Consider the following 24910-nt stretch of genomic DNA (forward strand, 5'->3'; position numbering starts at 1 on the left):
GCGATTGATGGGTCAGTATACTCGGACAAGAAATCAGATACTCGAAAAGGAATGAGTGACGCCCTGAAGATTGAGCAAGAAGCAGAACGATAGGGCGATACAATGCCGGCCACAGTCCTATGGACAGTCTCAATTTCGTGCGTGTGTTTCGGTCTTTGTGCTCTGTCTTGCGGACCTGCTGCTTTGTCTTCAGTAAATCGCAAATCTGCCACATTGGAACAAAGACTCACCTATGCTACTCTACGCTGAAGTGATATGTGCAGGTTTCCGAGAACAGTGGTGAGGAACCCATGGTGGGCTTCTTGGGCAGAAAGTCGTCCAGTCAATAATGATACATGCTAAGCAGTAACCACATGCCTCCATCGCCCTCTTGCGCTCCTGTGCTGCTCCAACAGTCCTAATTCGGCATCCAAAAGCATTCCAATCTCCGCCATGTCGTCCAGCACAGCGGCGATAATCGCGCTACTTCTCATCAGTAGCCTTGCCACCAGATGCAAACCCACAAACCTCTCCGAACTCCGCTTTGAACCCAGCTCCTTGTTCCCTGCCGCAGCGTTTCGGCCGGTGCCCAGCGATCTCGCGCTCCTCCCCTGCCACTCTACTATCCTCGCGTCGTTTCTACGATCTACCAACACCCATCATACTCCTGCTCCACTCCATCTCTTCAGCTGCCTCCGCCTCCGCCACACCACCCTTCATCTTCCTCTTCCAATCCTCCCTAGCCTCCCGCTCATATCTCGCCTTACTCTGCTCCCAAAGCGCCTGCCTCTCACCCCTAATCATCACAAGCTTCTTCTGCACCACCTTCAACGGCTCAAGCATATAGTCGCACAACCACTCGCACTCGCTCGCCACACACAAGTTGTCCGCTCGACAGATCAGATGCGCGAGTAGGGGCTCGACATCCGCCAGGAAGTTGTCAGGGAGCATGACGAGGTGCCACCCTTCGCGGCCTTTCTCGAGGAATTGCTGGATATAGTGGAAGTCGAGGCACATGCGTGGGAGAGGGTGGGTCGGTTTGTCGGTGGTGGAGAACAGGTCGACGAGTTTGTCTTTCGGCCACTCAGACCATTCTGCACAGGCGTAGTTCGAGGCGCTGACGATAGCGTGGATGAGCTGGGCGGCTTGTCCAAGTGAAATGCTGGGTTGGAAGAATGCGTTTGGCGTGTTTGCGGCGATGCCCCGTAGTGTTTCCACGAGTCGTGCTTCAGGGGTGAGGACTTCACTGCGAGGGGCGAATTTGAAGCCTGGCATGACTGTCGAAACCGGGAACTTGTACGGCGCAGGTGCTGCACCAAGAGCTAATGGGACTCCTTCCGTAGTCGCCGCTGGTCGTTCACCTCTATGAGCTTGCGCGGCAGGCTGACGCCACGACGGCATCTCAAAATCCAGGTTGAGGTCCTTCAACAAGGCCGAGAAGCCCGACACCTCCGGCGACTCGTTGGATCCCGCAACAGGCTCTGAAACCCCAACATCACCGGCATCTTGCGGTGCCGTGCCAGAAGACTGAGGCGGCGATGAGGTTACCAGACTGCGACCAGGACGCACTGGAAGCAAGATTCGCCGCCCGGTAGCAGAGGATTGGCTGCTCGACGAGGTGAAGACAAAGGTGTTTGGAGGCTCACGGCCGTTCGCTTGCGGGGATTCAGCGCCCATCGCTGTGTTGTCCGGTAAACCGGCAGTGCTCGCATCGTCGTTGTTCATGTCGTCAGCGTCGGCGAAGTGGTTGGAAGGCAGCATTGCTCGCCAGCGAGCGTTTCGATTTGTGGTGTCGATTCGGTACTGCATTCGGTGTTTTTGGGCCTTGATCCGGTGTCAGATATGTTAATGGTCGGCAGAAGGTGTGCGGTCGAGAGGGACGATGGTAGCGAACGAGGTCGAGGGAGGAGGAGAAAGCGCCTGTTGAAGATGAGCAGTCAAACGTCTAACGGGTGAATGATGGCTTTCTTGCGAGTTTTCCACATTCACCAAATGAAGTGAGGCCAGTCATGCCCCCGGTCAACTTCACATGCAGTCATGCGCCATCACCCCTCTTCAACTCCACTCAGACGAAACACTTTTGACAGCGTAAAGGTCAAGAAGAAAGCCGAATGCCCATAGCAGGGCAGGCCACTCTGAAACTTCCGTCTTCCAATTACGCTCTATGGGTATCTAACACTACACTCGCCGCCTCCCCTCCGGCGTCGCCATATCTACATCGCCCCTCTCTTGCGAGCCTGCCGCCACAACTGCTCGCCTGCTCGCTGTTAAACGAATGTGGGTATCAAGTCATCTCATCATCAGCGCTGTAGTACTTCAATCAACCAAACATCAACAACCCTCGCCCTCCTAGAACCTCCCCTGCCAACCCGGCGTATGTGCAGGCCCAGCAGTGTACGACCTTGGAGGTGGCCCCCTGTCCTCCTCCCCGCCCCCATAATCGTCCAAGATATCTGCATACCCCGTCGTCAACCGATTCGAATTCGGCGCCGTAGCGGCTCTCGGCGGCACGCCCTGCGCTTGCTGCGGGGCAGGTGTCGATGAAGCTTTGTGCATGCCGGGGTTGAACGCCACGTACCCACCGGCGCCGCTCGTCGCCCTGGGAGCTGGAGTGTACGAAGGTTGCGAAGTCATCTCGTAGCTATTCGTCGCGGGAGGCGCGTTCTCCGGCGAACAGGGGCGGTGGAAACTGCTCGCTTGGCTCGGGTTGCGTGGGATAGGTCTGCTGAAGGAGGAATTGTGGCTGTGTAGGCTGCCGAATGTGGGTTTGCGCTCGATGCCGGGGGCTGGTGTCCCGGCTACGGGGCGGTTGAAGTACGACGTATTGCTGTCCTCGCGTGAGAGTCCAGAGGCACGGGGTGGCTCTGTTGCTGAGCGCATGGTAGGTACCATAGGGCGTCCGTAGACGTCGGGTGGTGAGATCGGGCTTGAAGCAGAGCGCTGGTCCCGGTCGAAGCTGAAGCCGGTGTTTGATCTTACAGGAAAGCGTACGCCTGGCATGGGTGGCCTCTGATTCATCGGCGTGAAAGATCGCTCAGACCCGGGCGTGTTTACCCGGCTCACCGGAGTAAAAGAGCGCTGCGAGGCTTGAGTGCTCTGCGACATGTTGCGACCAGGCGCTGGCCGCCGGTTGAAGGACGCATTGGAGTCCTGGCGAGAGTAGTACGTGGGAGCTGGCGATGCCCTCCCGCCTTCCCCGGCGTAGCCAGCATTCGGCAGCAGAGGTGCATCGGACTCACAGCTCACTTCACTCCATCCAGAGGCATTTCGGGACATTGTCGGGCGGTCGCCACCAGAAGCAAGATCGGGTACAGTAGGCTGCCTCTGCATCCCCTGGCTTGTGGAAGGCCGGCTGGTGTAACGCGGCAATGTCGAGACGGTGGTACTGGTATCTTGCCGCTGCAGGCCACCCTCCGACATCTTCGCTTCTTGCTCAAGCTTCGGTGTCTCACCCAACTGAGGCAAGGTCGGTTGCCTGGCGATCTTCGGAGGCGCGGGTGGTGCAAGCTCCCCGGTCTTCTGCCTCTTCATTTCCGCCTTCCACTCCTCCTTCTCCTTCTGCTTGTTCTCTTCTTCAATCGCATCCCGTGTCCTCTCTTCAACGATTCTCTCCAATCTCCGATCAATCTTCCTTCGGCAATAAATCCTCAGCCTTCCGTCGCGCTGTGGGATGTAGTGCCACAGGAAGACAAGGTATAAGATGGCGGCGATCGCCAAGCAGATGGCGCTGAAGATCCAGATGATGAGGGTGAACAGCATAGACCCCAGAATGAGGACCTGCTGAAGGTTCTCGTCCGCCAGAGCTTTGATGTTGAGGAAGAATTGATCCAGCGGTTCCTTGTCTTGCGTGGCCTTCTGATTGATGAGTTTCGACTCGAACAGCGAGCCGATGGTCAGCCCGTTGACGACTTGTCTTGGGCCTTCGCAGATGATGACCCGGAGGGCTCCTTGAAATGCGAAGTATACGAAGAAGGCGACGTAGTCGGTGCCCTTCTTGCTCTTCGTGAGTTCCGTGAAGACCAGGAACCTTTTCCAGCCCTTCGGTCTCATGCTCTGCAAAGAGGCGCCCAGCGGGTCCATGTAGCTTGCCGCCACACCACCTCTTTTGATGACTCTGATCGCTCGCAGCCATTCGTAGATGCACAGAGCCCAGGATAGCAGGATGCATATCGCAAAGATCCACTTGCTGTATTGGAAGGGTATCCACGGGTCGACCTGCGAGCTCCACTTGTCAAAGACCAGCAGGTTGACGGCTGTGAAGGTGTCGACTCCGTAGACTGCGATGCTGACGAAGGCCATGCACCACAGCCAGAAGTATGCGATTGGCGTCCAGCATGATCGGCTCTTGAAGTCGGAGAGGTTGATGAACTCCCACTTTTGCTTGTGCTCGGGCGGGCCCTTTTCTCTTTCTCCTCCAAAGCAGCCCATCTTGATTGATTATTATTGTCTCCTTCTTATCTCCTCAGTCCTGCTGGTTTCGTATCGTTGCAAGATGTGCGGCGCCGTTTGAGACCAGCGCAACGTCGGTATCGTTGAGGTATTACTTCTGCCCAGCAGAATCCTGTCTTCCAGCTCTCCGTCCACGGAGGCAATGATCGTGTGTCGCTTCGATGAGCGTAAAGAGTGTAGTGGGGTCAGATACGACTCGCGTGGCTGGATGGAGTGAGTGTCGCTCCTCGCATCGTCCAGGTGGCTTTCTTCCCTTTGTTCGAAGTGACAATCCTCAAGCCCCGGCCGCTTTGTGCGAATGAGATGAAGTGAGTGGCCGAATCAGCACAAAGGGCCGCCCTCGACTACCCTCCAGGTATACCGCGAAGACCAGAGATCGTGAATGCGACCAGCGTGTCGGTGGTATAATGAATGGAAGCTGCCCCTAAAGGCGGCGCGAAGTTGTGTAGCACAACAATGCGCTATTGTCGTCGCATTGTCGAGGCGTAGAATACGACGGTGAGGTCTCCTTGGCCAGCAACCCGATGGGCCGTTGTGGTCGTCACTTGGCCTGTCGCATCTTCATATCTGAAGCGCGCAGGAGGTGTTTCAACATGCCCCCTCAATGGCGCGCGCTAGCCGGGCTTCCATTCATCTGCTCCAATCAAGGGAGGCTCGAGGCGGGATGCGCGGGAAATCTAGATTGAGATGAACATCAACGCCAAAGAACGCTTCTACAACACATCCGCCTCACGATGAACTTCACGACCACCTGGTGCACCAGTAACGTAAAATATAGTTCTTCCAGAGGTGACCGTCTGGAAAGTACTTTTTGACGATGTGCCCGTATAATGTAGCGTATTCATCACTTCACACGAGGACCAAGGCAAAGGTAAGCGACAAGATAGCGTTGCGCTTTCATAGCAGCGTCAGTGCTATTGAAACTTGTGGAAGCCTATCATCCTCTTCTTGTCGACAACGTGAACGCAGGAAGATTCTTGTTCGACCTCCGCGCCGTACACGCAGGGGAGTCCACCCTCACTGCAAACCAAATCCCTCGAATTGTTCGCAGATCTCGGGCAAGCCTCACTACGCCAACTGTCCTGGAAACCGCTCCAGTCGAAAGTCATGGACTCTCAGCAGTTGTTCCAGGATATATCTCAGAGGCTAGGCTTGCATGGACCCGAAGCGCAAGTAACAGACACCGCCCGAGATCTCTACCTCGTTGCGGTCGACTTCAAGGGCACTGTCCGAAAGCCAACGCAGTTCGGGGCACACATCTGCAGGCTACGGAATGCTAGCCTTGAGATACTCACGGAGCACCACGCCTTCGCTACGGCGTCAATGCTTCCACGGCGGCAGGGCTTCCACGGCGCCCACAACAAGCACAAGCCAATCAACGTCCGCAGCGAAGAACTTCCTGGAACCGCTCGCAAGACGTTGGTCCGGCTATCAACTCCATTATCGTGCACGCTTTAAGAGCTGCGGCTGCTCCTGGTGATGCGGGCCCGTATCAGGCGGTAATCGTGGGACACTCGCAAGGTCAAGAGCACGAGATCATGCGGGAGCATGGCGTGCTCGTCGGAGAACCATCAGTTCAGATACTTGGCTTTCTCGACACCCAAGTCATATACCACCAGCTGTTAACTCCATACACGCAACCAAACAAGCCTGAGAGACATAGTCTTCCAGCTTGGTTTCAACCAGTTGGCACTGGCAGAATGCGGCCTGGCCATTAAGCGCAGGCAGTCCCACGATGCTTGCGACGATGCTGTGTTTGCTATGCATTGTTTACTGCTGATGCTAGTGAAGCAAGCGCTGCCCGGAGTAGTCAGCCCGCGGTCTGAATGGATATGTCTTCTTACGATGCCATGGCACCTGCTGCATGCGGAGGTGCAGCTTCGTCTGTCGACGGCGAACGAGTCTTCAAGGCGTCCGTCCTTGAGCACTGTCGATGCGCCAGACAGACGAGGGGCTGGACGAAAATCACTCGAGGACAAATCAAAGATACTCGAACAGAGCGCTGCCGTCCTTGCAAAAACAGAAACCAGCATTCTGTTCGCAGCTCTTCAGCGATCAGGATGTCTTTGCGAAGGTTCTGCAGCAGTCCCTCCAAACGCGACCCCCGGCGAACACTGCTCCAGGAACTTGGATGCCACTATGGTCGCCGACGGCATCAACGGGGGCTCTGACGAGAGTGCAATCTCTATATTGGGTTGTTTGTTACCAGAGACTCGTGTTGCACTGCAGATGCGGCGTCGTGAAGCCCGAGAGCGGATCGAAGGGTGCTGAAGCGTGGAATTTGTGCGCGGATAGAATAGCATTTAGGTACAACGAACGTCCCGTCGCCACCCATTCCTCCAAGCGGTGAACCGCCGACGACCATGGTTGTTCAGATGCATAGGTTCTGTGGTGGCCATGGCCGGCGGCTCAGTAGTCTTTTAAGCTGCTGCTGCCGTTCATGGACATGGCAACAGTCTTGTCCTTCTGACAGATGGCTGTCAAGACCAGGTGGCCTGGTACATAGCAATTTGATGACTGTCTCCGTTCCATTGCGGTTGTTGTTATTGTTAAATTGAGGTCTGATACTCCGTATGCAAGTCCAAGAGTCCCAAGTGGATTGGGTGAGGGTTATCGGGCTGAAGTGACATCGGCTATTCATGCCATAGTCACATGGAGCGGCAAGGATCTTCCACGCCTTCTGACTTCAAGTAAGGTCGTGGTTTATGCACCTTTCGTTTGCTATCTTCTACATCATTCTCACGCTCCTCGTCAGCCACCAATGGATTGCAAGCGACTCGACATGGCCGTTGATTGTACTGAGAAGCAGTACACAGCGCCTTGATGACTGCACACCCGCGACAATCTCTACCCAGCGATACACCCCCCCACTGCCCTCTGGACTTTGGTAATGGCTGAGACAATGTCCAAGAGGCGGTGCTGAACATCACATAATCGAGGCATACCGGGAGACACACAAAGAGCTGGCCTCCATCGTTCCCGGGACGGTCTTGGAGCGCGATGGCCGGAGTAGTTCTGCTTGCGCATGTTGACCACAGACAGAACAGGTAATCACGCCGCAGAAGCAGCAGTGGTGCGGTGCGGTATGCTGAAAAGAGTGAACATAAAGCAGAACGCGGTCATGTAGCTGAAAGTGAGCGGCGCGCGGGGCGAAACATGATGGAAGAAAGAACATGAATAGGAAACACTTGAGGAAAAGACTGCAAAGAACATAACGCGAAGAGGAACGAGCGTACGCTTGTCATGGAGGAGAGAGATGCCGTGGTGCAGCGTGTCTTTGAGGAGCTTGAAGATGAGAGCAAGCGTGACGCTGCTCCTTCGCGTTCACCACCCCGGCGACGGCATCGACGACGCGCCCTCCAACATCCCTCGGACCAGTCGGAACAATACGAGCATCCATCATGTTAGTACAATTTCGCGCACCGAGCACCAACGCCCGCCATGCACACCCATTCCGACGCAGGCCTGTAAAAGGTGAGCGTGCTATTTTCTCGTATTCATATAGTTTTCTCAAATTCCATCCTTCCATACGGTCCCGCAAGCTTCTGCAAATGGGAAAGCTCCTCCGATGAAGTCGTACTCAAGCTGCACATCCAGCATTCCCTACTTCGGTGGGTGACATAGCATATGGTTTCCCTGCAAGGCCCAACAGATCGATCCTCCAGTCCGTCGAGAGTCACACCCAGCGTTGTTGATTGCTTGAGATCATAACTGAAATTCCGTTCGCTGGGTTTCACATAGCGAGGCGATCCTACCCTCGAAATTCTTTTGCACTTTTTTAGGGCGTTCGATTCTCCCCCGGGAGGTGGAATTGAACAGCAATATAGCATTTCTTTTTGCTCCTGACACACATCTTACTGAACTGCGCAATCTTTTGTTCTCCAGAAGACTACGGATCAGAATCAATTTGAACCATTGTTTCAATACTTCATCACATGCCTCCGTCGCGAAAACATGTCTCCTGAATGCAAACTACCTCAGCATTCGCCTTTCCAGGCTCCAAGTCCAATACCATCTCAGCATCACTCGATACCCCGCCATGTCTCGCTTGACACCCTCAGCTAAAGAGGCTATGGTCCTCTCACCCACTTTTGCTTCATGTGCAAACGCCCTCCATCCCTTACCTGCAGCCATGTGCGCGACATTCCAGGCATCGCCGCCGAACATCAGCACGCCAGGTCACTACAGCACTACGCATTCTCTACGATCAAGGGCCACCCGCAAATGCGCATAGCGCTGAGCGACCCCACCGCACGACTGCATGATCCAAGCTCGGGAAGGCTCTTCATGGGTACAACAAATCCGCTCTCAAAGCTCTTGTATTTACACCAGCCTTCAACTCGGCGTGACGATTCAATGAATGGAAAAGATGCCGGATCCTCAGTCCATCACGTTAACGTTGCGCGCATGGCAGTGGTTGCGGGAAGAGATGAGTCCACAGCAGTTCCCAACCAACGAAGGAGACGGAAGAGTGCATCAAAATCGTGGTCTTAACATTCCGCATGGAGCGTCAACCCTATCTCGGCGTTCTGTGGAACACCAGTGGCTCCCGTAAGTCTAGCTTTCGCTCGGTCAAGCCTCCGCTCAATAGCGTTTCTCACGCCGCCATTATCATGAGCCCCTTGATCACCTGCAAAGCCCTCCCAGAGCGCTCTCCCATCCCGAGACACCCACTTCACCCCTCTACTCTCTACGACAGCCCCAACTCCTTATAAAACGCCTCCGTACTCGGCTCCCGCCCCAAAAAGTCCTTCAACGTCTCCATCTCATCACGACTCCCGCCCTTCTCTAACACCTGATGCCTGTACCTCCGCCCCTCCTTGCCATCCATCGGGTCCTTCTTGAAGACGGAGTAGAACATGTCCGCGCTGTACACCTGGCTGGACAAGTATCCGTAGTATCCCGCATCGTACCCACCGATCAAGTGGCCGAATGTGGCTTCGCCGTGGCCCCAGTCGTACGACTCGCCGAGCGCTTCAGGTCCGTCGATTTTGCTGATTTCTTTGCGGAGACGGTTGTAGAGGGATGAGGCGTCGAGGTTGGCGACGTAGTCGTGAGAGGCGGGCTCGTGGACGGACATGTCGAAGATCCCGAAGTGCAGTTGGCGGAGGTTGAAGAGGGCGTCGTTGACGTGGCGAGTCTTTACGATGGAAGAGATGAGGTCGTCGGGCATGGATTCTGCGGGGCGCTTCTCGTCGGGTTTGGCCGCGGCCTGCCAAGCTGATTCATAATCAGGCGAGAGGTAGGACCAGTGCTTTGAGAGAGACTTGATCTGGCTGGGCGTCCAGCACCAGTTCTCCAGCATTTGTGAAGGTGCTTCGACAAAGTCGCGGACGGTGGCGGTACCGTGGAACCGGGAGTAAATTGTCCTACTGACGAGGTCGTGGATGCCGTGTCCCAGCTCGTGGAAGAGTGTGACGACTTCATCGTGCTTGAGGAGACTGGGCTTCTTTGGTGTGGGCTTGGAGAAGTTGCAGACGAGTGCTGTTGCAGGGTACCGTCTTGTACCGTTCTCGTTGATGAAGCCTGGTTGGAGGTTGAAGTTCGCAGCGTGCCCGTACTTCCCGTCTCGTGGATGCAAGTCGAGGTAGAGGTAGCCAACAAATCCATTGCCTTCACTCTCATCGTTCCAGACAGAGAACACCTGCACGTCCTCATGCCAGACGATATCGCTACCCTTCTTGGTCTCGGATATGGCATCACGGTCAGCACCCTCCAGCTTGACGAAGGCCAGCCCGAAGAGCGACTCAAAGATACCGAGCATGCCTTCGATGCTGGTCTGCAGCGGGAAGTACTCAGCGATCTTGTTCTGATCGAGTTGGTAGTCCTGCTCCAGCATCAAGGTGTCGTAGAAGCGGTGGTCCCACAAGAAGTAGTTGTCAGCCTTGCCGGTCTCCTTCTTCTTGAGCTTCTTCAACACCTCAATCTCATTCAAACCCCCCGGTGCAAGGCGGCTGCGTAGATCCCCGAGGAAGTCGTCCACCGTCTTTGGCGTCTTCGCCATCTTGTCCTCGATGCGGAGTGTGGCGTGGTTTGGATATCCCAGAATCCGAGCAGCCTCATCCCGCAGTACGATGGCCTCCTTGAACAACTTGACATTTTGAGGCGTTTTGTTCTCATTCGCTACCATCAGGCTGTGGCGGGTCTCGGCGTTCTTGCAGTACTTCATCACCGGGAAGAAGTCGGGATATTTGAATGTGAGGAATATTCTCCCTTCATTCTCGCTTCCCTCCTCGCCCTTCTTCAAGTTTTCAGTGACATCTTGCGGCACACCCTCCAACTGCTCCGGCTTCAACCAAAGCCCGCCCTGCTCCTCGTTCAGGTTCTTCTGGAAAGAAATGCTGAGCTCACTCAACCGCTTCTTGATCTCCTTGAACCGGTTACGCTCCGGTCCATCGGGTATGCCCAGCCCCATGCGGATGTAGCCTTTGTGATCCTTCTCCAATAACCGCCTGCTCTCAGCGTCTAGACTCTGATCATCCTTCTGCTTCTTGAACACCTCGTCCACCAGCTGAAAGATATCCTCCCGCATGCTGCTGTCGATGCTGAAGTCATCCATCTTCTTCTCCGCCTCCGTACTGGCATCTCGCAGCTTTTCGTCCGTAGAGACGGCCTGGTAGAAACCGATAATGTGCGTCCTTAGGCTCATCTTGTTGTCGTCTTGCGCAAATGGCAGTAAGACATTCTTGAATTTTGCACTGCCCGGCTTGACATCGGCGACTATACGATCTTGAAGCTCCTTGCTCTGCGACAGTATCTGCTCTGTGTCTTTGAGCAGGCTCTCCGGCGTGTGCGTGAACATTGGCGGCGCCTGAGGCGGGGTCTTGTATTTGCTCGGCGCCATGACTGAGGCGGTGATGGGTCGCTGTGGTGTGCTTGTTCGAAAGGGCGCTTTGGGTAGAACAACCTGGCTCACGAAGGTGCGGGCTCGAGGAAGTATAGTGAAGAGTGCCAGAATGGCGGCCAAGCAGAGGATGACAAGGAAGAGAGGGCGGCGGAAGAGAGACGTGCGGGTTCCGAGAGGCGCCAGCTTCGATGCGGATTGGGTTTGGCTTTGGTGTTGATTGTGACTCACGACTTGCTCGCGATCGCAGTCACTAGAGTTGGTATGGAGGTGGTGTCAATGGCAGAGGCCAAACAGATGTAGGATTGGCCGAATTGGCGAATTGCGGGGATGTAGAGTTAAAGTTAAGCTCAAAGCGTTGAACAACACGTGATTGCCGACGACATCTGACTCGAAGAACGAGATAGCAACAATGGCTGCTAAGACGGCTCACTCAACTCTTGATATGCAAGCCGTCCTGCGCACTACTCTATTTTTTCTCTTTGTGAATAGGAAGTCCGCCCACGTAGTCAAGTGCCTATCTTCACAAGCCGGAGTGGTCCGATTTGGGAGGTAGTCACCTCCTTCCGGGCATGAGATGGTATGGCTATAACGTATGCCCAAGAGCCTGCATACCCTCACTTTCGGCAAGAAAGACGACTTTCCCAAACTGACATCTGTAGCGACGCCGAAAGTACCAAAGTACCACGGCCTCATGGCCTAATCGTAGAGCCGCGCCACAACCGTAGCTTTTCAGTTGATGTCCGCAAGGATGTCCGCGACGGCAACAAGCTCTTCAGGCAGTCTTAGGTGTTCTTAGCTGCATCGGAACCTTGGAGATGCACGCCGCTGCCCCGTTTCCTTTCTCGACTATGAAATCACAGCATACCTGGCCACACATCTCGCATTTTAAAGCAACAACCTCGAACGCGGGCACGGCATAGGCGTACCAACTGGTTGGCACTGCTGCAGTCGCAAGGTGAACTAGCCACATGTCTTTTTACGACCGTCCACTGGCGAACAACGAGATCCGCCTTCTCCTGCTACGACCTTCGCCAGATCCCACGGCTCCCATCGAATGTGACCCGGAGACTCGTTCATTGAACGGGGATGGCCCGGCCTACGAAGCCCTGTCGTACACATGGGGCCCACCTTACCCATCTCACGACGACGCCGATATCGTATTCTCGTGCTACAATGAGCAACCACGAGCAATCACTCTTCGAGGCCAAGAAGTGGGTGTCAAAAGCAATCTCTATGACTGTCTGCTACGCTTTCGCTCGAAGGAGACTACTAGAGTTTTATGGGTCGACGCTCTGTGTATTAACCAACAGGACCTAGAAGAGCGGGCTCAGCAGGTGTCTATCATGTCGGAGGTCTACAAGCAGTGTACTTCGGCATTGATTTGGCTTGGTGAAGAAATGCTAGAGCTGGACGTAAGCATCATCATGCCACTGTTTAGCAGCATTGTCGACCCTATGTCCGGCTTCAACGAGTTCGACAAGTGGCTGTCTGCGGCGTCCTCGCAGACAAGCTTGACTGGAGTTAACACCCTGTGATACCCTGGATGGAGCTCTCACGCAGTACTTTACGGCTACCGATCACCCTGTCCTACGTGAGCTTGGACTGTTCGGACGCTTGCTGAGCAAACCGGATCTCAAGATTGCCACACCATTCAACAGCGACTGGCGCGAAGAGGACAGAAGTTCCGCGACCGCACACATATGGCAAAGCTTCTTCCGATTCTCCAGGAGAACCTATTTCGAACGCAGGTGGGTGCTCCAAGAACTATTCCACGCGCCACGTGGAACAATCCTCTGCGGACATTACCACATGGACTGGAATAAATTCACCGCCGCTCACGTCCGCATGCGCCAACTTATGGTAAACATGAGAGCAAAAGCGCACATAACCGAGTTCGCGAAGCCTGCTGCTACTAGCCTCCACCAAGTCACATTCGACATGCCTCCCGACGTTGGCATGATGACACGTCAGTACCTCAGTCAGTACCTCAGACCCAGCGACTCCCGGGCCCATCAGACCCAACACTGCAGACCAGGCATGACTTTGCTCTCTCGACTCGAAAGTGTGCATGAGACGAAGTGTCAAGATCCTCGCGACCAGATCTACGCGCTGCTCGCATTCAGCAGTCCTCAGGCCATGTTACCTAACTACTCGATACCATTACACAAAGTCTAGATTCGCTTGTATTCCGTCTTGTTATCCGAAGGCCACTTGAGCTGTTTGCTCGACAGAAGCGCCAGTCAGATTAGTGAGGTCGGGCAGCGAGTGCACTGGAGAAGTTCTGCCGCACCTATGAGTAACTTCCGGTTGCGCAAAACCCGCAATACAACCCTGCCATCATGGCTGCTGGACTTCAGCGCTTTAGACTACCAGGACGGTTTCAGCTCAAACCATTTAGACTGTGGCGGGGCCCAAGACCGGAGTGCTTATGTCGACGAACTGGGTCGGCTTTGTTGCACAGTGCCTTGCCTTGGCCAGGTAGCATTCCACAACGGGTTTGCCGAGCTGGGCCCGAATGTCTCGGAAGCCGCCATGACCGCCGTTAGCACAGCGCCTCCGGGCCCGGGACCTGGTGTTTCGATCAGCAACACCTCGATAAGAGCCCCTCGGTCGGCTAGTGTTATGGTGGGTGAAGGCTATGGGCTGCACGAAGGCGATCCCATCTGTATCTGCTCAGGTGAGCTCTTTGCACGGCTGATAGCACCACGGAAAGTGCAGAACGCGGATCATTCGATGGCAGACGGACAAGAAGTGTGTCACATTGTGGGCCAGGCTGTGTGGCTCCCTAATGAGGTTCCTGCGGAAGACCCTATTCCTTCTGCGGCTGATTTGAGGTCGAGGGCATATCCTCGGTCGTTCGTACTAGTCTAGAGTCATCAAAGGTTTTGGACGTGACTCGGTGACACTTGGGAACGTCCAGATTGCTTACGAAGTAGCGAGGAAGGAAGTTAATCACCATACCTTGTGAACAGGGATTGGAACCTCTATCAAGAGCGCTATTAGCTAGCGGCCGCAACAACTGCCCCAGACTGCCGTAGCAACTCGTAGCACTCCGCATCTGTCAGATCGTCAGCATAATCCACTTCCGATCGAACGCCTTGCCTACCAGTAGTCTCCCGGATATTGTTGTGCCTGAACGGATGGTCCCGGCTCCCATCAACAAACAATTCAGTATTGTTCTCATCACACTCTCCATCAGCAAAGCTGCCCGAACAATTGAGCTCCCTGTACAGTTTTGGAAGACGATCGATTAACTTTTGATGTCGCTCGTCCATATGTGGTCGATTGAACGCCGCGACAGCGGGGAGAGTACACCCGTTCACATACCCATGCGCCAGCGGCACGTCAGGAGCTGTATTCATGGCGTGGCAGAGAGCGAGACCGGTATTGCCGCAGGCTAAATTCGCTGCGCAGCTGGCTTCGATGATGTCTTGCAGCGCCTTCGGATCGCGGTAGTTGAGTGCAGTTGGAAAGCGATCGAGGAATGTTTCCAAAGCTTTCTCAGCCAGAGCGTCGGTGATGATGGATCGGTTGCGGGACCAGAGCGACTCGCAGGCGTGTGTGACGGCGTCCAGACCGGCGTCGAGAAGTGGCTGTCTTGGGGCAGATTTGAGTAGGTTGCCGTCCAGTAACGCTACCCTTGGCTCGCTTCCCATTGCTCGAACAATGATCTCTTGTCGTCGACCCCGTTCGTGGAGGACCAGCACCCTCGAAACTTCGGAACCGGATCCTGCTGTTGTTGGGACGCAGATGGTGGGAGCCGGTGACGCTTTGAGGCGTTCGTTGCCTTCATAGTCGAGGATGTGGCCAGGGTTGGCCAGGCAGATGGCGATGGCTTTGCCCATGCATATGGCTGATCCGCCGCCGATGATGACGACGCCGTCGCAGCTGTCAGACTTGGCTTCGTTCACTCCTTGTTGGACTTGATCAAGGTTGGGGTTCACCGGGCAGGATATACAAGGGGTGATGCTTGAGACGTGCTGGGTGAGCCATTGTTCCAGTAGGCCGGCGTTCGCTATACCTGCATCGACGACCAGTGCTGGCTTTGTGATCTTGTTGAACTTGATCTCGTTGGCAAGGGTACTGATGCAGCCGAGTCCGGAGACCACCCTCGTCTCGCAAGCAAATCTTCTCGATGAAGGAACAGGCGGCTGAATATGGGATGTCATGGTGATTGATTTGTTGATTCTGTTCCCAGGAAGTCGTTAGGTAGTAAACGCTTGAGATTGGTTTGAAGAGAAGGAAAGGAAATGGATAATTGATTGCTGTGTCTCGTATTGAGCTCATCGACATGGAGATCGGGAGGGTCAAGGCGGGGACGAGCTGAAGGAGTAGCACAAAGTGTACCTAGCTTGCTTGGAGTATTGATAGACGTGTATTTATACCTTATTTTACAGTCACTGCCCTGTGGTTGCTCGAGGGGCTCAACCCTGTCCATCAGCTGTTGTGTTGCCTTCGTAGCCAAGATGGATTCGTGAATGAAGTTTGAAGAACTCGTCTCCACACTTCAACCTCGGCTGCGGCAAGTTGCCAGAAACAACTGAATGTGAGCTATCCTGTTCATTGTATACCAACCCACAACGAACAAAAGGAAAAGGATCAGAACAGCAGACAACCATGGCACAGCCAAAGTTCGAGCTTCCCATCCCGCAAGCCAAGTACTGCATCGTATCGTTTCCGGCTTCAAATGTGCTCTTGGTAACATTGAACCGGGCGAAGGACTTGAACTGTGTAAACATGGATGGCCACAGAGAGCTCGACGCACTTTGGTCATGGATGGATGCTGAGCCTGGACTTGCATGTGGTATCCTTACCGGCTCGGGTAGAGCCTTTAGCGCTGGAGCTGATTTGAAGGGCGAGTACTTGAGCGTTTGCTTGAGAAGTACCATGCTGACTCGATTATTTGCAGAATGGAACAACACAAACCAAACCGGCCAAAAGCGAGCGCACCCTCCAGGCGGCTTCTGTGCCCTGTCGAGACGCAGTGGCAGGAAACCAGTGATTGCTGCAGTGAACGGGATCTGTTACGGCGGCGGCTGCGAAGCGATCATCAACGCCGATATGGTGGTAGCGGCCAAGAAGGCAACCTTCGCTCTGCCGGAAGTGAAAATTGGTGTAGCTGCTCAAGCAGGAGCTTTGCCTAGACTCATCCGGACTGTTGGAAAGCCTCGAGCTATGGAGATGGCCTTGACGGGCCGCACGATCAGTGCCGCCGAAGCACGAGAATGGGGACTTGTTAATAAGGTGGTGGGAGATGGGGATGGGGAGGTTGTAAATGCTGCTGTCGAGTACGCCAAGATGATCGCGGCGAATAGTCCAGATGCTGTGATTGTGACTCGGGAGAGCATCAAGCTGGGCTGGGAGGCGGTCGGTGCTGAGGATGGCACGAGAATGTCGAATGAGATCGTAAGTGAGAACGCGATATCGCCCCGAAGCGCGTGCTAACTGTTTGTGTCAGTGGGGGCCACGGCTACAGGCCGGCGACAACTTGAAGGAAGGCATCGCGTCGTTTGTGGAGAAGCGGAAGCCACAGTGGAAGCCGTCGAAGTTGTGAATGTAATTGATCTGTAGAAATGCCATGAAACTCGTCTTGCTGAAAGTAAGGTAGACGCCCGGCTGCCCGCCTCTGCTGTTGCGCAGTTGTGGTTGTGGCCCGAGCGTTCAACGCCAACGTCAGTCTCGACTCCAAGCAGACCTCACCTCTTCATTTCTTCAACCCTCGACATCACCTTCACGTTACAACCACCGCAGAACTGTAAGCATCATGACCTCGTGCGCTCGGCTGCTCCTCCACATTACTATGAACGTGGCGATGATCTTTCTCGCGAGCAGCCTCACGTTTCACGAAGAGCTTTTCTAACACAATCGCAGACCCACTGAACAGCATCTCCAGCCTCACGCCAAGGAAAGCAGTAGGGGCACTCCCAGGAAAAGTCTGCCATTCTTCGCGCCGCCATTGAAGCCGCGCCGAGCACCGAGGGAGGCACTGGGGTCCGGTAACGCGCGCTGTTGCTCATACGCCGCGAGACGCCAGATTTCGAGAGTCCAAACTCGAGATCATCAGCTCGTGATCGATCTGATACCTAAAGCCGGCCATGTATTCGTACACCTTCTCGGACCTGTCTTGGATCACCCGCGAGGACCTCGCCGAATCCGTCCGCTCTGGGAAGCCTGGAGTGACTGTCATTGACGTCCGCGACAGTGACTACATCGGCGGGCACATCAAGGGCTGCATGAATGTGCCGACCAACACCCACGACTACCGTATGCCGGAGCTCATCCGCACCCTTCGTGATCAGGACAAGATCGTCTTCCACTGCTCGCTCTCCCAGCAGCGTGGGCCTGGCAGTGCGCTGCGATACCTCCGCGAGCGTGACCGGATGGCCGAGAAGGGCGAGATCCAGCAGAGGAGAGATGGCAAGGATGTCAAGTCTGCGCAGGAGGTGGTCGTCCTGGATGGTGGTTTCTCCAAATGGCAGCAGAAGTATGTTTGGAAGACTCTTTTATCTCTTCTCCTCGCTGAGACCAGTAGTATTGATGACATCTGCTAACATTCCTGCTCGCCCAGGTTCGGAGAAGATCAGGAGGTGACGGAGGGCTATGCGAAAGATCTCTGGGAGTAGTTCCTCTCCTCGCAGCAGCTCCCATGCTCCTCTGCAATACTCTGTGACGTCTGTTGCTCATTGGTCGAGATACCTTCATGGTAGTTTCGCTGCACCAGATGCTAGAACACGGAGAGTACCGCCAGTCCCGCGAGACAAAGTCATTGCGTCGCCGCTTCTAAGTTGGCGGAAGGTACCCTGAGGCCCGCGCGCGCTTGGCATTGCACCCGTGGGCTAGCTCAAATACTTCTGCCATCCCAAATTCACCTACTCTTCTGGTACCGACATACAGCATTCGAGCAAACCCCAGCACATCCACCACAACCTCTGCGCAATCTCCCAGCATCCCGGTAACTTTTGCTAGTTTGCTTGCTCTACACGATGGCCAACGACGACTACGCACCGTTCCCCGGAGAGTACGATCACATCATCGTCCACAAGGACGAGTACCTGGAACTGTCCTGTGCAGAATGCGGAGGGAACTCCCAGCCACGTCCGCCTTACCCATTCTGCAAAGGCTACGATGCCCTCCTTCAACACCATGGCATGATACACAAGGCCGTCTTCGTTGCGCCAAACACTTCCAAGCCCGACGATGCGAAAACCACCACTGATAAGACGGGGAGAGTGGCCTATCGGATTCTCACCCAGGCCGAAGTTAAATTGATCGAGCAAGGTCATGGAGCAGATGTCATCAAGAAAGTCATCACGGAGACGACGAAGCACCAAGCTGAGCCATACGTACCTCCCGGCATCATACCCTACAAGCACTACACCACCATCGTCCGCTACAACGATATCCTCGTGCAGCTTCGATGCCCCGTCTGCGGCGCCAACGCCCGCAAGAAGAAAGGAGCGAGCAACACGAGAGAGCACAACCTCCAGTTCTACAACGGGGTGAGTGGGCTCAAAGGTCACATGAGCAATGTTCACAACGAGCAGTTCCCGGGTCTGAAGATCAAGGATGTGGTTTTGGTCTGCGGAAAGGCGATCACAGAAGCGGAGCTTGAGCATATCACCAAGGATCGGACCGGACGGGCTATCGTGAAGACCAGGGGCGACGGCAGTGGGAAAGAGTCGAAGCCCAAGCAGCCACGTAAGGCGCCTCTTTCCAAGGAGGAGAAGACCGTTCGTGCTCCTAGGTGGAGCGTCAAGAGTGTGGAGGGACCAGTGTTCCGTAGCGACAACAAGCAGATGGGTCAGATGGTCAGTGGTGGAGCTGCGCCATTTGGTCTTGGAGGACCGGCAGGTATGGCTGGCGCATCTTCTCCGTCACGCTCGCAAGGCACGGCGCTCATGGGGTTGCAGATGGGAGGACTTGCTGGGTCGGAGAGGGGTATTGGGAGGAAGGGAGCTGGGGGCGGAAGCCAGGGGGCCTACGCAGACGACGGCACTTCTATGCGCGAGCGCGGACCTCCTCCGTTGAACCCACAACAGGAGGCAATCATGAAGTTGTTGCAGGAAGGTCGTGCGATGAAGGAGAAGGTGCTTGGAGGAGACAGCATGGAAGGCCTCAGCAAGGATGGGTACGTCGATGATGAGGACGATGGCGGGGATGACGATGAGTGGGAAGACTGCGAGGAGGGTAATGGTGAAGGGGCGGCTGTTGAGGGTGAGGACGACCAGGGTGGTGAGGAGGACGACAAAGTCCGACGACGGCTACGACCCGCCTCTCACTCCTGAGCATGAGCGGGTGCCGTACTATGGCGAGATGGAGGAGGACTGAGCGAGCGGAGAATGTGTGAAGGACTGCAGTGCGATTGATATTACGAGCGTTTGCTTTGAAGCTTCTGCCGAATGCGAGTGGATAGCGTACTATTGGAGTTGTGTATGCAAGCTCAACTGTAAACCACAAACCCGTGCTGCATTCTCGACCTTCCTCTCCGCCTCTTGATCTCACCTCAAGATGGCATTGTCATCTATGTGGTGACAACTGTTGATGCACCTTACCTATCTACTCTACTCATCCACAATGTCTTCCTCCTTCTATTTTCCGATTTAAATTCACCCCGCTTTGGCGCTTCACCCTTGCCTGTTGAGTCTCTTCGTTGGCCACCACCATCTACTGAAGAAACGTCCCCTGTAAACGGCGAACGCAACAATAATGGACATCCGGGCGGCCTTGCTGTAACAGCCTGCAACTTCCCAGAGGAATCGAGTGCGGTCGAAGCTCGGCGTCTGCTCGGCGTTTTCGGATTTGGACCAACTTCGCCAGATTCGATAAATGCAACACACTCGAGGCAAAACTTTCACATGCTTGCTATACAACAACAATAAAAACATATATGTTCCACATGAGCAGCAAAAGAATGGTCAGTACGGGGGTCGAACCCGCGACCTTGGCGTTTTTATAGTGTTTGGGCAACTATTAGCACCACGCTCTAACCAACTGAGCTAACCTGTTATTTCATTAGAATCTGGTAGGGCTGATACAGATTGTAGAAGTAATGACTTACCGACCATGCTTCGATGGAGGGTAAGTTTTCAATTCCATATATGATAGCTCAATAATGCGAGCCCTAATGCACCGAGCATTTGCCGAGCCAACAAGGATCATGGCGCATCACATGGACTGATGAGAGAGCACTATACGGACGGATGGTGGGGCAGCGATCTACCAAGCAAGGTATTTTATCTTGTGTCAATCGACAGGACCTATTCACTTCTGCAGAATGGCATGTAACAGACGCCAAAAATGGCTTAGTTCATCGATCAACGTTGCAGTACAAGTAGCAGTCTACGAGAGAACGCGCACAATAGCCTATAAAGCGTCTAACGTACCAAATCGTTGGTTCTTATTGAGTCCTACCCGCGAACACCGCAGCGTACATACAGGCGATCAAGTCAATGACTCCCGATGCGCACTCTGATCGATCGTAATCCTCGGCCCCTCAAAGTTCTTCCTCCCATCCACAATCCATTGAAACCCCGAAATAATCAAGATGATCCCGAAAGCCACGATGCAATAGTTCATCGACGTCCCTGTCACCGGCAAAAAGGGCGGGAACACGAACAGCACCGTCGTTATGATCGTGTACACCAGTCCAATGATGTTCGCTGCCCAGCCGATCCCTGCAGGTAGACTAAAGCGTCGTTCAGGCAACTTTCGTCGGAGCGTAATGACGTTCAGGAAGACCGGAATGCCGTAGCTGACTCCTAATGCAGTGACGGAGGCGGAAATGATGGCGTTGAAAGCCACGCTCGAGCCAAGATAGATGCAGCCGAAGATGAGCACGACGAAGCAGTCCAAGTAGAGAGCGTTGAGAGGGACACCGAGCTTTGGGTGGACTTTCCACCAGGTAGCTGACATAGGTAGACCCCCATCCCGGGCAAAAGCGAACGTCATGCGTGACGCGGTGGTAAGCACTGAGATGCCGGCGAAGATGAAGCAGATTAGCGGAAACATGAGCAAGCATACCGCACCCACGCGGCTGTTTGTGGCAATGTAAAATATTTCCAGCAATGGACCAGCGCCGGATTCAATGATTCTGTCTGTGTTTTGCATCCCGCCGCTGACGAAGAGGACGACGATTAGGAAGCAGAGTCCGGTACTGATGCCAATGTACTGGCAATAGAGCATAATCTTTGGCCCTTCAAGTGCCGCATCGGGGATTTCTTCAATCATGTGTGCTACAGCGTCAAACCCGGTGAGTCCGAGACCGCCTTGCAGTAAGCCGAGTAGGAAAGCGATGCCGTCCGGCCAGCCGGTCTCGTTGATCCATGTAGCGAATACGTACTCCCCAGTGGCATAATCTGGTGCTGCGCAGGCCAGTACGGTGATGGAGATGATCATGAAGCCAGCGATACTCCACGCCAAAGCTACACCATTGACTTGCGGCAGCAACTTCTGCATGAACGCGTTCACAGCGAAGGAGGTGGATGTGATGCCGAGATAGATCAAGAACTGGTGCCAGCGGTGGTATTCGTAGGTCCCAGGATGAAGTAAGCTGATCATGTTGATGATCAAGGTGCTGGCTAGTGAACTGTTCGTCGCTACGAGAGCAACCCATCCTGACATGTTGATCCAGCCAGTGGCCCAGGCTGTCCCGCGCCTGATGGACGCAGGCGCGATCATGTAGGCCCTAGATAGGAAGCGTCAGCCGGGTTGCAATGCACTTGGCCGGGAGCAGCGATGAGGCTCTTTCTTGACACACCAATGATACTGCCCTCCACTCGTCGGGAACGCGCTCAGCATCTCCGCCAGACTCGCCGCCAGACTGAAGTTGCAGATGCCTGCAGTCACCAGTCCCCAAATCACAGAGACCGTTCCACCAGAGGGCAGAGCCAGCGACAACGACGCCGCCAGCGCAGTCCATGAGTTCAAGATAGCGAAGGACAGCCCCAGCATCGTCCAGCGACTGAACTGCCGTTCAAAAGATTGCGCATGGCCAAGCTGCGCCAGGCGTAAAGCGTCGGCGTCGGCGATGTCGTCTTTCATGATGAATGTCGGGCGGGCTTCGACGTACGTACAAGTCGCACACCGAGAGACGCCGGCGACATCCTGGGGCTGGCGTGGTATTTCAACAGCAGTCTGATGTTACGTAGTACCCGCATGGGTCCACGGCGTACCGATGCGAGCCGGATGGAACTGCCCAGGACGGGAATGTGGCAGCAAAGAAGCTTTGTGGAGTTTCTTGACGCCCGCGAGGGTGGGGATGTGAAGGGGGGGCCCAGCAGCCACACCTTACACCGATATTTACAAGCGGTTTTGGACCACAAACAAATTTTTGTCCCGGACTATCGATGAGGCAGACTCTGGCGATTGTATTTCAGCTTCGATTGAATTTGCACGTTCGTTACACGCCGAGAAATATCGTATTAAAGCAGAAGTCCTTGGGCCGTGAGATTTCCCACCTACCCTCGCCGCCCCTCGCCGAGGACGCAATCACTTTGACGAAGGATAGATTCGTTCAACGTTGTCGTTCGCCTTAATCCCTAATGTGTGACAGCAAGGAGCGTCGACAGCCGAGTGTCAATGTCTACGTACAATATACGACACAACAAGAGTGCTTGCCAGAACCATTCACAGCATTTTCTTCTTATCCATGTGACCACAAGCACTCCTTCACAAACCTTCCGCTACCTTCGTTTCATCTCACATACCCTCTCCAGGACACTTGCTCCTCTCCAGCAGCTGCATCAGCTCCGCCTTCCACAGATTTGCATCAATGTACGACCCATGTCCAAACGTCTCATTGCTTGTGGGCACGACCACCGCCCTACCCAGCCCCTCCACCATCTGGTCCTGCACAGCACGCTCTATCGTCCCGAGCTGCGGTGGGTTCATCAAGTCGTCGTCGGTATTGACAGCCGTCAGCGGAGCTTTAATCGACTTCAGCCGTGACTCGGGATCGTAAGTGTAGGACGCGTTGTAGGCGTAGAGCAGACTGTTCACATCGAATGCGTTCGGATTCTCAGCCAGAAGGTCCAGTAGCCCATCCACAAACGCATCTGCAGCATCGCGGGTTGGATACTCCTCCGCCATGGACAGCGGCCCCTGGAGCATGGTTTGGAGAATACTTAAGGCGCCCAGCAGACTGCCCATTGGTTGTTTCTTGTAATCACCTCCCTCCCAATTCGGATCTCGCTGGATGACCTCCATCATCAGTCTCCGCCACATCCTGGAAGCAATTAGCACATGTCTCAGGCAGGGTGGCGAGACGTTACCTATTATGGCCACCAATCTGCACAGGCTGGGACGCAATCGGCATCAACGCGTCCATAAAATCCGGATACTCCTCCCCCCACATCCACGAGTGCATACCACCCATTGACACACCCATGATCAGCCTGGCGTGGTTGATTCCAAAGTGCTCGGTCAGAAGCCGATGGTCCGCACGAATCATATCCGAGTACTGGTAACTGGGGAAGCTGGCGTGCAGGCCAGTGTTGCGAGGGTTGCTGGATAAGCCGTGTCCGATGCCGTCCCGCATGATGAGGAAGTACTTCTCAGCGTCTAGCACCTGTCCAGGATTGAAGAGAGTACCGGCGAAGGAGTCTACAAGAAACTGCCCGCTCTCGGCGTCACTGCCGTGCAGGAGAAGGACAGCGTTGGTGGTTCCATCATCTTCAATTTTCAACTCCCCAATAGTTTGGTAAGCGAGAACGAGCTTGTCAAGTTGCCGACCTTGGTCGAAATTGAAGTTGGAGATGGTGTAGTTGCCGGGGTGGGGTTCCGGCCATGAGATCTTTTCTTCCTCCTGAGCGTGTACCAGCCGCAAAGCTAGCGTTAGCAGCGGTAGAAGAAGAGTCTTGTACATGATGGGTAGTGCCGGTGAGCTGTGTTTGTCGGGAGGGGGTAGAGAAGTGAACCTTCCGTTTTACAGGATTGCAGAGCGTACTTGTAGCCATTTGGCTGGTACAGATCTGATCTCGATCTCACCTGATGCGAAAACGAGCTGATCTGGCGTTCTCAGATTTGATGACTATCGGTACAGAGAAGCCACAATACCAGCGCAGACACGGTGTTACGGCCGTAGGCCGCGAAAATACGGCTAGGACGTCTGACGAGGATGCTCCTCGCACCTTGTGTCGCAATAACAGTAAGAGGAAGGTGATCTGATCTTGCACGACTGGGCCAGCAAACACGGGGATCCTGTATGATTGGAGCGCACAACAGCATCTGTTCTGGCCTCATGCCAAGGTCGCCGACCAGCGCTGCCTGCGCGAGAGGTATGTGATGCAGATTCCCTGGAGTAAGCCACGAAGCTACCTTAGGGAGCCGTACGTAGGCCGACCTGGTGGCAATGTAGAGTCGCACTCGCAATCGTCGACAAGGTGCTGGTATCCCGGACACACTCACAACGTACGGTAGCGGCGAAAGGCGGATCCTCAGCCCTCTGGAAATGGGCGCAGTGACATACGAGTGCGCTGGTCTCTATCAGTTACTACTGCAACAGTTAGCAATGAGGTAAGCAGTGAAGGATCCTCCGGCCGAGTGAGCTCGAGCAAAAGTGCCCTCGGGCGCGGAATGTTACCTTCTCGGACGCGTACTATTGCTGGGAAGCCTGCTGGGCGCCCTAAGTATGATCAA

At 54.7% G+C, this 24910-nt stretch overlaps 10 protein-coding genes and 1 non-coding gene across 11 annotated transcripts; 4 read left to right on the plus strand and 7 right to left on the minus strand.

Annotated features, from left to right (window-relative positions):
* Window positions 1-338: 338 nt before the first annotated feature.
* On the minus strand, window positions 339-1704 carry LTR77_010295 (uncharacterized protein; the record flags this gene model as incomplete). Its single annotated transcript, XM_064807518.1, is given in 2 exon segments — window positions 339-625; window positions 645-1704. The coding sequence occupies 2 exon segments, from the start codon at window positions 1702-1704 to the stop codon at window positions 339-341; spliced, it is 1347 nt and encodes a 448-aa protein (XP_064654265.1).
* A 624-nt stretch (window positions 1705-2328) lies between these two features.
* On the minus strand, window positions 2329-4407 carry KCH1 (Potassium transporter; the record flags this gene model as incomplete). The annotated part of the gene is made up of 1 exon (XM_064807519.1): window positions 2329-4407. The coding sequence occupies one exon, from the start codon at window positions 4405-4407 to the stop codon at window positions 2329-2331; it is 2079 nt and encodes a 692-aa protein (XP_064654266.1).
* Window positions 4408-9118: 4711 nt separating this feature from the next.
* On the minus strand, window positions 9119-11272 carry PRD1 (metalloendopeptidase; the record flags this gene model as incomplete). Its single annotated transcript, XM_064807520.1, has 1 exon — window positions 9119-11272. One exon carries the CDS (start codon window positions 11270-11272, stop codon window positions 9119-9121), a length of 2154 nt encoding a protein of 717 aa, XP_064654267.1.
* A 971-nt stretch (window positions 11273-12243) lies between these two features.
* LTR77_010298 (uncharacterized protein) lies at window positions 12244-12810 on the plus strand (the record flags this gene model as incomplete). Its single annotated transcript, XM_064807521.1, has 1 exon — window positions 12244-12810. One exon carries the CDS (start codon window positions 12244-12246, stop codon window positions 12808-12810), a length of 567 nt encoding a protein of 188 aa, XP_064654268.1.
* A 1464-nt stretch (window positions 12811-14274) lies between these two features.
* Window positions 14275-15444, minus strand: LTR77_010299 (uncharacterized protein; the record flags this gene model as incomplete). The annotated part of the gene is made up of 2 exons (XM_064807522.1): window positions 14275-14333; window positions 14382-15444. 2 exons carry the CDS (start codon window positions 15442-15444, stop codon window positions 14275-14277), a joined length of 1122 nt encoding a protein of 373 aa, XP_064654269.1.
* A 448-nt stretch (window positions 15445-15892) lies between these two features.
* On the plus strand, window positions 15893-16829 carry LTR77_010300 (uncharacterized protein; the record flags this gene model as incomplete). The annotated part of the gene is made up of 2 exons (XM_064807523.1): window positions 15893-16681; window positions 16734-16829. The coding sequence occupies 2 exons, from the start codon at window positions 15893-15895 to the stop codon at window positions 16827-16829; spliced, it is 885 nt and encodes a 294-aa protein (XP_064654270.1).
* A 541-nt stretch (window positions 16830-17370) lies between these two features.
* Window positions 17371-17898, plus strand: ibp1 (Cdc25 phosphatase Ibp1; the record flags this gene model as incomplete). Its single annotated transcript, XM_064807524.1, has 2 exons — window positions 17371-17759; window positions 17844-17898. The coding sequence occupies 2 exons, from the start codon at window positions 17371-17373 to the stop codon at window positions 17896-17898; spliced, it is 444 nt and encodes a 147-aa protein (XP_064654271.1).
* Window positions 17899-18258: 360 nt separating this feature from the next.
* Window positions 18259-19560, plus strand: LTR77_010302 (uncharacterized protein; the record flags this gene model as incomplete). Its single annotated transcript, XM_064807525.1, has 1 exon — window positions 18259-19560. One exon carries the CDS (start codon window positions 18259-18261, stop codon window positions 19558-19560), a length of 1302 nt encoding a protein of 433 aa, XP_064654272.1.
* Window positions 19561-20187: 627 nt separating this feature from the next.
* LTR77_010303 lies at window positions 20188-20277 on the minus strand. The gene has a single exon. It is a non-coding gene; the product is annotated as a tRNA-Ile (tRNA).
* A 439-nt stretch (window positions 20278-20716) lies between these two features.
* On the minus strand, window positions 20717-22315 carry LTR77_010304 (uncharacterized protein; the record flags this gene model as incomplete). The annotated part of the gene is made up of 2 exons (XM_064807526.1): window positions 20717-21959; window positions 22032-22315. The coding sequence occupies 2 exons, from the start codon at window positions 22313-22315 to the stop codon at window positions 20717-20719; spliced, it is 1527 nt and encodes a 508-aa protein (XP_064654273.1).
* A 657-nt stretch (window positions 22316-22972) lies between these two features.
* LTR77_010305 (uncharacterized protein) lies at window positions 22973-24137 on the minus strand (the record flags this gene model as incomplete). The annotated part of the gene is made up of 2 exons (XM_064807527.1): window positions 22973-23498; window positions 23545-24137. 2 exons carry the CDS (start codon window positions 24135-24137, stop codon window positions 22973-22975), a joined length of 1119 nt encoding a protein of 372 aa, XP_064654274.1.
* Between the last annotated feature and the right edge of the window lie 773 nt (window positions 24138-24910).

Source organism: Saxophila tyrrhenica (assembly GCF_035928015.1).
Source record: "Saxophila tyrrhenica strain CCFEE 5935 chromosome Unknown scaffold_22, whole genome shotgun sequence".
Lineage (NCBI taxonomy): Eukaryota > Fungi > Ascomycota > Dothideomycetes > Mycosphaerellales > Extremaceae > Saxophila > Saxophila tyrrhenica.